Genomic DNA, 10,809 nt, shown 5'->3' on the forward strand with positions numbered 1-10,809 from the left:
GTTCGAAGAATCGATGGAAATTCGACCACTGAAGTACGAAAATAAAATTCTTGCTGACTTTGTATTAGAAGTTAATAGTTTTAAATCGCAGAAAAAAACACCCTTTATTACAACAAAATATTTGATTATGACTTTTCAAAATCGTTTTCTTATTTTCAATTTTAAACATTTGTTGTTGAATCTAATCCAAATCACAGGAATAGACGGTATATTCAAAAGCTTTTTTTTTCTTCAGTTCTTATAAAAAATGTACAAAAATACAAAGTCAAGCAGTCAACGTCATGTTAGCGTTATTCCAATTCGAGAGAATACCACTAGAGAACTATTTTTTGCATGTGATCGCTTTAGCAAACATGACGGAATTATTCACACTAAAAACATTCTAATGCAATCGTTTTCTGTACGCCACTCGAAAATATTGTGTCACTTATTCAAAACCGCAAAACAGAATTGAGCCTGTCCCATTTCTCGTTATTGATATTTATTACTCTGGAAAAAAAACGTCTGAGATAAAAACGCCATTGTTATCATATACTGATAGGGATAACATTTATTTATTTCCCGAATTTCTCCGATAAGCATTTACTGTTTCTGGTAATTGTTCCTCCCAAATAATCTACGTTTTTCCCTGGAAAAACGAGACTTTCGATTAGGAATATCGGCGCACCAATAATAACATCTTATTAGTAAGTTTCATTTCCTTCTGTTCATTGACTTGCAATTGCGCCCTAAGTGACTAGTTCTGTATCGTTTGACATTACTAATTGAATTCGCATGTAAGTTTTAAATGCTATATTTATATCTCTATTTATTGTTGTTTGTAATCGAATATTGTAACTCTGTTGAACTAATTTCTGATTTATAATTTAAATAAATTACTAAGCAGCCGTTTTAAAAATTTTGTAGTTATACATAGGAATTTTATTTTTGACTGATAAATTAAAAGCAGTCGTTTTTTGTATTTAAATGCCTGAGTTGTTTTTGTCATCTATTTCGTCGAAGATTAATGATTTGTTGTTATGACAAAAAATTATTAGCAGTATAGTAATTGTAAAAAGCGTAGTTCATTAAAAAAACTTTAATCACAATAATAAAAAAATTAAACTCAATTAATTTTTTATATAAAATTGATAATCTTTTTTTAAAGATTGCCTACTATGAAATTTTGTTTAAAACTGATTTAAGTTTGATTGGAAAAAAAAAGTCGCCATAATAAAATAAAATTCTAATTAGATTGTAAGAAGTATTTTTTGATTTATAGTGTTTTGAAAATAATTTTCCATTTATTTTCATAATTAAATTGAATTTATAGGAATTAATAAATATTTTTTTTTGAATAAAATTGTGGGAATCATAGTTGTGGTTTTTATTAATGTGCTTTTCTTTACTTTCGCTTATATAAACCACAACACTACGTTTTTTTTTTTTTTTTTTTTTTTTTTTTTTTTTTTTTTTTTTTTTTTTTGATCGTTTTCATTACATAGAGAGAATATTAATAAAATATTCATTTTTAGGAATATGTTTGCATAGATATATAAATATATGCTTTCTTATTCTGTGAAACGCAATAATAGATTTCTAATAATTACATTTTTCTTCTATGTTTTCTTTGGAGGTCAGAACCATATTCTGATTTATTTTTATAATATATAGATAAGAAAGTAGATAAAAACTAGTGGGCTGTGCCCCCTGCTCGCTAACGCTCGCCAACCCCCAAAAATTGCTACGCAATCTTATATGGTTTGCTTCGCAAACCAAGCTCGCTTTGCTCGCTACTAACTTTGGTACATTGCAAATGCACAAAATTCTAAGAATTCAAAACAATCATTCAAATCCATATAACAACTTTTTTTTTTAAAAAAAAATTCATCTTTTTTGTAAATACTAAGTCATTAAAATAAATTTGAATACAAATAAATGACATGTAATGCGTTAAACCTATTAGAAATGTGCTATAGTATAAAATCTTAAGATAAAATTTCTAAAACTGATATCTCTTTAAAAAGATTAAAATTTTGGCTATAATTAAGTCTATTAAAAATTTAAATAAGAGAAATTGCAATGGAAAAACCCTGCATAAACAAAACATTGAATTTCGGAAGAAATCTCGTTTGGTGAGAATGCTCTCTCTTGTCAAAAAATACAAAATAAACTGACCTCAAATAAAACTCCAAGGACTTCGAATCAAATAATTAAGGAAACTACTATCACGTTTAATATAAAAGGAAGATTTATTAACTAAACAATAAAATTACAGCATCGCAGTTCCAAAAAACAAATCTCACACTCACTCAAAAAAACAATTTACATTCTAATTAGTCATCATAGCAACCACAAAACTCTTCTCGTTACCATCTATAAACTGATATATAATAAATAAATTATTTAACAAAAAATACGATGCGCATAAGCACATCACATAATATTCAGTTTCCGTTTTTAGAAGCGCTATATGTTGAGCCACCTATTCTAGATTTGGCATGTGACATTTTCAGCTGCAATCATTGGTTGATTTTCTAGCGTTGCCATTCGGGGAGTTGTAATGAGGCTTTTTTTTATAGCCGTGTAAGAGAAATATATATATAGATGTCTTGCTGGAACAAAAAAGATAATTAAAAATAGCACATTTTTTTAGTGTGAATTATTGCATTTTGTAGAGATGAATTTTTAAATTAATAAATTTAGAACGTTTCTATAATATAGTATAATGAAAAAAATCACATGGAATTACAGAGTACTTTTGTTTACACAATTATTGAATATTTCAATTTGTTTAATTTAAAGTAAATGATTAGTTTAGTTGGTTGAATGAATAGTTTTTATTTCATTCAAAAAATTTTATTTGTAAAGGAAGTAGTTATAATCCTTCTATTCGCAGTTATTTGGGGAAAAGAATTTTTTTTTTATATATATGGCGAATCGGTTGTGGTCGGTCGGAACTATATGATTTCGCGGCCCGGAAGGTTGTAGTATTAGTATGTTGTATCAGTATATATTTATTATTGAATTAACTTATAGCTTAGAGTATTTCTAATATTAATTTATTTAAAAATGTATGATTTAATCTAAGCTACAAGTTTTCAAAAAGTTGCTATAAAATGAAAAGGAATCGGTTACCGACTCTTAAGGTTTGAATTAAAAGGGGCTTCTAAGAATCACCGTTCTTAATTTACATTTTAAAACCAGTCAAAAAAATAAGTTATAAACTGAGGGCGGAATATTAGTAAGAAAAACAAGCGTTTTTAGACGAATCACTATCAAAGAAGGTTGGAATAAAAACGCTACAACCAGTTTCATGGCTCAATGAACCGCTGTTTTTATTGGGCCATCAAGCTGGTTACGGCATTTCTAATAACCGCCTTTCAACTTCTATTTCTCCAAATAATCAAACAGGTTTTAGCGATTTATATATATGTTAAAAGCAGTGGTTGCGAGAGCACTCTGTAAATGCGAAGATACATAAAATACGAATTAGAATATCAGATTTTATTTGAGTCTATTATTATCACTCCACAATATATTATTTTGCAATTGCGTGTTCTTTTATAAACTTATCTAAATCCATCTTTCCATTTCAGATAGTTTGTGGATGAAGGACTACTTAGGAGCCTCTTCTATCGACTCCTGTCTCCTAGTCACCGACAGTTGATTTATCTTGAACTACCGCCATGTTGACTACTAGTCTGTCAGTTCTAGATTCCGCCTTCAGCAGTCCCGCCGCTTCTTGTCCAGCCCTAGAGCAAGAGGAAGTCCTCAACCTTTTTCTGGTAGATCTGCCGGTCATCGAGTCTTCTTTGATCGGTGGGCCTTTCGTCTCCGTCAAAGACATCAACTGGGATCTGGTCTCTCCCAAAGGCTCCTCCTCCTCTCGTTGCAAAAAGACCAAACAGACCCTCAAGTCTGCGATGAATCACGCCATCGAGCCTGAAGAAGACCTTAAGAAGCTCATCAACAACGAGACCAAACTGAGACTTAGCGGATATTACTACGGCAATCTAAGCTGGGTGGACGCTTCACATATTCTGAAAAAGACCAAAGTCGGGACGTTCCTGGTGCGCGATTCCGAACATTGCAACTATCTTTACGCCTTGTCTGTTCAGACCAGACGAGGACCAACAAGCTGTCGGATAGAATATGAAAACGGTTGCTTCAGATTGGACTCGTCCGATGATCTATCCGACAAAATGCCACGGTTTGACAGTGTCACAGACCTTATAGACCATTACGTTCATTTGACGCAGAACTTGCCACAAAAACCTACCACTAAAAACTTGTCACCAGTGTGGCTAGATATGGACGAAGAAAACAGCAGAGACGTTCCCGTACAAATATACAAGCCTTTGTACAAGAACGTGCGCAGCTTACAGCATATGTGTAGGGTCAATTTAGTGAAATTGCAAAAAGAGGGATCTCTTCGGACAAATGTTAAAAATAGTGCATGTGATATGCTACCCACAATGTTAAAGAACTATTTAAAAGAATATCCTTACAGCCAATGACATCATAAGAAATTTAGTTTAATTTAATAATTTTCATGTAATATGAGAGAAAATAAATGTGCACGCAATTTATCCCGATAATATTTTCAAAGAAACTGTTCTGTATAGTTGTGTTAAATAACATCGGAAAAAGTCTAAAATATTTTTTGTTTTTCAACTATACTAATTTTTCCTCCTAATTTTTATACACTTTTTTATTACGCAAGTGCAACAAAAAACGAATTTTAATAAATGCCATTTGATTTTACAGTGTAATTTTGTACAGTGACTACTGAATGATTGTACAACTTTCGATTATAAATCGTTCCTAAATATTCTGCTTCCCATGATTCATTAAGTGGCCTATTTAGAAATAAAAATTTTTGTTTGAAAACTTCAAGTGTTCATGATTGACTGTCAAATTTCCAAAAGTGCCATTAACTGTCCAAAATCTATCCGTAAATTGTCCTTATTTCCTGGTCATCCATAACTAAGTTTGGTAAAAAATATCTTTTTATCTTTTTTTTTGGAGATGTGAGCAAAAAATTATTAGTTAAAATATGATTATTTAAACTGCTATGAAATGCGGGTAGGTTCATTGTTTCATATCTGCATTATTCTAAATTAAAGAATGAATTAAAACTAATTGATTTTATTCCTTCTGTCTTAAACTATTCAAGATAATTGCTGCGAACAATGCTTAATAGTTTCAAAAAACTGTAACAGAAAATAAAATATCAATAGCTTAAATTAAAATGGAATCTCATATAATATAATTTTAAAAATTCATGACAAATCTAGTTTTAGTCATTCAAAAAAAAAAGGAAAATCAAAATTTAAATTCAAAGTTTTATAAATATTTGATTTAGATTTGATGAATTCAGCTATTTAATTGTAATTATATAATCTTAAAAATATAATTAATTGTGAGTTAATATATGACATTGAACTTTTAATTTTACTCTAATTGTTTTTTCTTTATTAAACATTCAAATTTAAGCATTAGTATAAAAAGTCAAAATAATTGTTTTAATTTACAGTATAGTTATAGTGTTTTAGCTATTTTCACTGTTATAGGTTTTGGACACTATAACACACTTTTGAACAGTAAATTTCCTCTTGTATTGTTTAATAACCCTACTCTGGGTTCATTGTATTGCTATTAATTTAAACTGTTTTGTTAAAAACAGAGCTTAAATGTTTTCCCTAACCTGTATTCAATTTTTTTTCTAAGGGACCAAAGGATGAATCAGGAATAAATTTGTTTGTAAAATTACTAAAATTATATTTTATAACACTATGTGCAACCAAATTAACCAACAGTGCAACTAAATTTGGTCTTCATATGCTTGAGTCGAGGAGATATGAAATTCATAACTTCAAAGTGATTGATTAACATCTTGAATCTTTTCTTACTATTTAAAACAGTACTTCAGTTTAATTTCTAATGGTTCACAAGTTTGGTTGAGTAATTATTACACTCGCTAGTTAGCTAGTAGTTTGGATTTTTACCAGTATTTATTATATTTATATCGGCAGAAATTTTACCATAATTTCTTTAATTATTAACAAACATTTTTCTTTTTAAAAGATTATTACCATTTGTTTTACATACAATAGTAACTATAACTTATTTGGATAAATGATGAAATCCTTGCATAACGAAGTTTTAAGAAAGCTTAAATTATTTTTGCTCTTTCATCTATTATGCCACAATTAATAAATATTGTAAAATATGAAATAAATATTATTTCTCGATTTATAATTTTTCGTTAAATCAGACTCGTTATAGAAAGCTTTCAGTGTTGTTACAATGTGAAGTGTTATTAAAGAGAATATTTTATTAAAGTTAACATTAAAGTTGGGAAATATCTTAAAGTCTATCAAATTTCAGGTTTTAAAAAAATGTCAAAATTGTCTGCGTCACGCATAAAAAGTTACATTCTAAATCTTACTGAACTAATCCTAATAGAGTCTTAGAACACTATATTTCACTAAAATTCAAAACTGGACATGCCATTCTTTATATTTTTAAAATCGTTTTTTAAAAAAATGCTATTTTTTAAAATCGTTCTTTTATAAATGTTATTCTTTTCACTTTAAATTAAAAAACAGCTCTACATAACATATCATAACGTTTTATGAATTGCAAATATTATTTATCCACACTGTTTTACAAGTTCAGCATCGTTTGCATTCATATATAATTAATATAAAATAGCAATGTTTGGAAACTAAAATGATTCTAAAACTGAATAATCTTTATTATTTTAAACTTGTGTTGCAGAATTTTTTTTTGTAGACAACAACCGTATCAAGTTTTTGTATAGCCTTAAAAGTAAAAGAACCAGTTGCGCCTAAGATTAAAGAAAAAAAAAACTCTGTTCCAAATAAATAAAATATATTCAAAGAACGTTTTGTGTTTCAAATCCGGCTATGAATATGTTACGTTCACATTTAATGCATCATCAAAAAAAGAATTGGTCTGATTCGAACAATGCTACCATACCTAGAATTTTATAGTACCGGAATAATAAAAACTGAGATGAGACTACCGACCAATTTTTTGCATTTGGAATGGTCTGCTGAATTTCTTTTGCTGAAAAGACTTCTAAGAAAACGATCTTTTGTTTCTAACAATGAGAGCGAGTAGGTCAGCACTCTGATAGAATAAGGTCAACTTCGATTTCTTAGAACTCTCTTTCTCAGCTTCTTTATGTGTGTACTTCAGATCACGTTTTTTCCCAGTTTCGTGTTGCCATTCCAAAGAAATGCTATTTTAGAAGTCATTTCGTTAGAATTTTTCTTTTAGAATTCGTATGTGCAGTGGAAAAATAACAATAAATAGCAATGTAATTTTTTATGGTGCATTGTCTGTAGAGTGTTTTTAGGATTATTTTTCTGGTTTAATATTAAACGTAATATTAATTATATTTCGTTTCGAAATTACCAATTTTATCGTTCGTACATTTCACATCAAAATACAAACGATAAAATTTTTTTCTTCTTATTAGTATTTTTAATGAAATTTCTAAGAAATCCTAAAATGTCCTCAATCTTAATTAATATATTACTTTTGTCAACTATTAGAATTTTTTTTTTCAAATTGAAAACTAGTTTTATATGAAAGGAGAAAATATTGTCTGTTTAGATTTATACTTATTTTTGTCATAATTTAAGCATTTATGGTTGTCTTAAAATGCAGACATTTTTTTAATACTGGAAATTTATTTTAATATGAAGGGGTTGTAAGCAATGGAGTAACAAGTCATGATATTTTTTCATCAAATGTCCTTAATATTGTTTCCGGATTGATGCTTCGCAAGATTTCGAAATTTACTCTAGGTGGCTAACTTAATTAAAAAGCTACATCCGTGTAACATATCAATATTCTTTTATTTAACTTGGACTCAACCTTTTTTCAAACAGGTAGTTAAAATACTCTTTATCATTTTAAATAAAGGTAATTTAATTCTGTAAAAATATTAATGTGGTTGACCGTTGTTATTTTGTTTGCTTATTTAACTCATACATCAACATTCTATTAAGTGTCTTCCCATTTCTAAATATCCTTATTTGCTTTTTAACGCAAATCAATAACACATCGTACAAAAGATGTTAAAATATCAATTATTCTTATCGATGTTAATGATTAAATTTTAAACACTTCATTTGACTATACTACACTTGATGTTCTCCAAACACCGCCCTTGTTATGTATATTTTTAGAATTATGTTTATAATATAGACAGATATTTGACGATGATATTCCGAATTTAAGAATATAATGAATTTTCATCGTAAAAAATTTCAAAAACAAAATTGTTCTCAAAATTTTAAATGTTTTTGCTTCCTTTATTTTTCTAACAAGCAGTAATTAATGGAACAAGCGTAATTTATTTATTATCTGTTAGTTAATCGTGTACATTCCTTACAATGTGCAGTTCATTTTTGATAAGGATTCTAAAAATACATATGAAAGGCGGTGGTATGATCATTCTTTGCTGTAATAAATTGATTCATGCAAACTTATATCAATTCATGTTATTACTTTTTTGGCTTAATTAAAAAGTGATGTAAAGTATGTGATTCGTTGTAAATATATGTTGTGTAAAAAAAGAAAAAGTCGTGCGCCACATTACAGCATTATTGTGATGTACTGGGCAATATTATGCACAGAGCTGTGGTATTTATTTTTAAGTCTGACCAACGAGATGCATGCAATTGTTCATTGTTGGTGTACAGTTGACCTTAATGTCTGTTTGGCTTTTGAAGACAAACTTTCAAAATAGCCAAAATAAAATTATTTATATTTATCTTTTCGTGTGTTTATTTGAACTAAAACTAAACAATAATACATAAATGTAGGTAGTTTGAATTCTATTCATTTTAATTATCGCATTAATTTTTTTAGCATGTCAATGTCAATTAATATTTTAATATTAATATGTTTAAAGTTGTCAATTTGTAATAAATCCATGATATTCTACAACTGTGTAATTCACTTTTTCTTTCTGATTTCAACCGTTTCTGAGGTAGGAATGCTAAATCCGTAATTTTGTTTACCATAAGGTGTTGTAAGGGTGTCCTATTAGGCATGGGATAGTAACTTTACTATACCTAGTCACCAATTTTATAACTTAAGCTGGACCGTTTCGAAAGTTAGGAGTGTGGACACGATCTTCAGTGTATAACACCTTGTTAACACTTTGAGTAAAAACACGCAGTCGGGAAGCTATTGATACTTGCATTATCATACAACACACATAACATATTATTACTAATATTTGAGTTAAGGCTGTTTTTCGAAGTCTTCGTCGTCATAAGAAATGATGCTTTTTTGCGAATAATATGCAATTTTCTTAATTGCTGTGAGTTTTCAACAATTACTCATGGCTGTTAGGACAAGTTCAGCCTATCTAAAGCTACATGCTGTCTATGCTTGTTCTGAAAATGGCGCAAAACATCAATATGGAGAAAAGCCACAGTTTTATGGAAATGAAAAGTGCTTGGGGTATTTTTTTTTTTTTTTTAAAAAAAACTTCTCCCAATGCTGCATTATTTGGGCTCATAAAAATTTGCAAATACTGAGAATAATGTAGTGATTTTGATAATTTCCATCAAGGTGGAAAAACGTCGCCAAATTAGCGATTTTTAAAAGAGTTTAATGACTTTTTAATAATTAAAGTTATTCGTCCGGTCTAAAGCCCAGATATTTCTTCATCATTCTGCTTCTATGTGAACAATTTTTTTTTTATTTTCCTGTGCGACAGAGCTCCGAAAAATCATGTTAATTTGGTATGCGGAAAACAATCGGAGTTTTGATTGATGATCACGTTCCCATTGACGATAATATCGTCATCGCTGACAGAAAACGATTTAAATTTGCATTCAGTACAGAGCACCAATCAATTTTTTAGTATTCTAATCAATCGGAGTGTGGTCGCTATTTTAATTGGCAATAAATTCTCTTTGGTGATAATATCGCTAGTAATTTCTGCTTCGAATTGATTGAAAATGGCATTGTAAGCAGGCACAGAGGTTTGAGTGCTCTGGCTGTTTGCGAAGTAGACGGAATTTAGATTGTAAGATTTCATCGTTAAACTCAAGACAGCACGGCAAAAAAATTTCGATAATACGATAGACACAAATTTGCATAAATTACTCTGTCTAGATGATGCATGAAGTGCTTAGATTTGCTTACTAAGTAATTAAAATGTCATACTACAATTTTGTAATAACCATTTTATTTTAGATGTCATTAATCTGATTGAAGTTTGAATAAAGATGACTTGATAAAGGACATATTAAATATTTTCCCAGCTGTTCATCACTTTCTTCAGTTTCGTAAATAGAAAATTTCGAAAAATTTACGATTCTTGGCAAATGAACTTGGGGTTTTTGAGGGAGGATGGAAAATATAAAAATATATTATCAATCAATTTCATTAACTTTTTTAAAATAAACAAATGATGGATATTTACTTTGCATGGCAGTATTTTTTAAAACACGTAAAATATAATGTAGTCGCCCAATTACAATGGGAGATATAAAGCGAACCTTATTTTAGACTTTTATCGGAATTTTTTTCGATAAAATTAGTACAGTGGTTCCCAATATTTTTCAGCGACGGAACCCTAAACGATCGAGCTTATTTTGGTGGAACTTGTGACTTTCAAAAATAATTTTATTTCTTGACTATGACTTTCAAAAAACGTTCATTAGTAGGTGTTAATATGAAAACGAAAGAAAAAAAAACTTTAAATTAATTCAGAAACCTTTAATGTAAATCAAATGTTTTTATTGTTTTGTCAATAAATCTAAAAATTCG

At 29.0% G+C, this 10,809-nt stretch overlaps 1 protein-coding gene across 4 annotated transcripts in view; it reads left to right on the forward strand.

The window, feature by feature from the left end:
- Positions 1-8,794, forward strand: part of LOC107456960 (suppressor of cytokine signaling 2) — a 43,564-nt gene extending 34,770 nt beyond the window's left edge. For 2 of the 4 annotated variants that reach the window (XM_043044823.2, XM_016074962.3), the window contains exon 2: positions 3,579-8,794. In XM_043044823.2, coding sequence (XP_042900757.1) covers positions 3,669-4,499 — 831 coding nt within the window. In that variant the 5' untranslated portion in view covers positions 3,579-3,668 and the 3' untranslated portion in view covers positions 4,500-8,794. Of the gene's footprint in view, positions 1-623; positions 777-3,578 lie in introns of those variants that run through there. The other 2 variants (XM_016074963.3, XM_071181135.1) reach the window with 2 other exon arrangements.
- The last annotated feature ends 2,015 nt before the right edge of the window (positions 8,795-10,809 follow it).

The sequence above is a fragment of the Parasteatoda tepidariorum genome, chromosome 5, assembly GCF_043381705.1.
Source record: "Parasteatoda tepidariorum isolate YZ-2023 chromosome 5, CAS_Ptep_4.0, whole genome shotgun sequence".
NCBI lineage: Eukaryota > Metazoa > Arthropoda > Arachnida > Araneae > Theridiidae > Parasteatoda > Parasteatoda tepidariorum.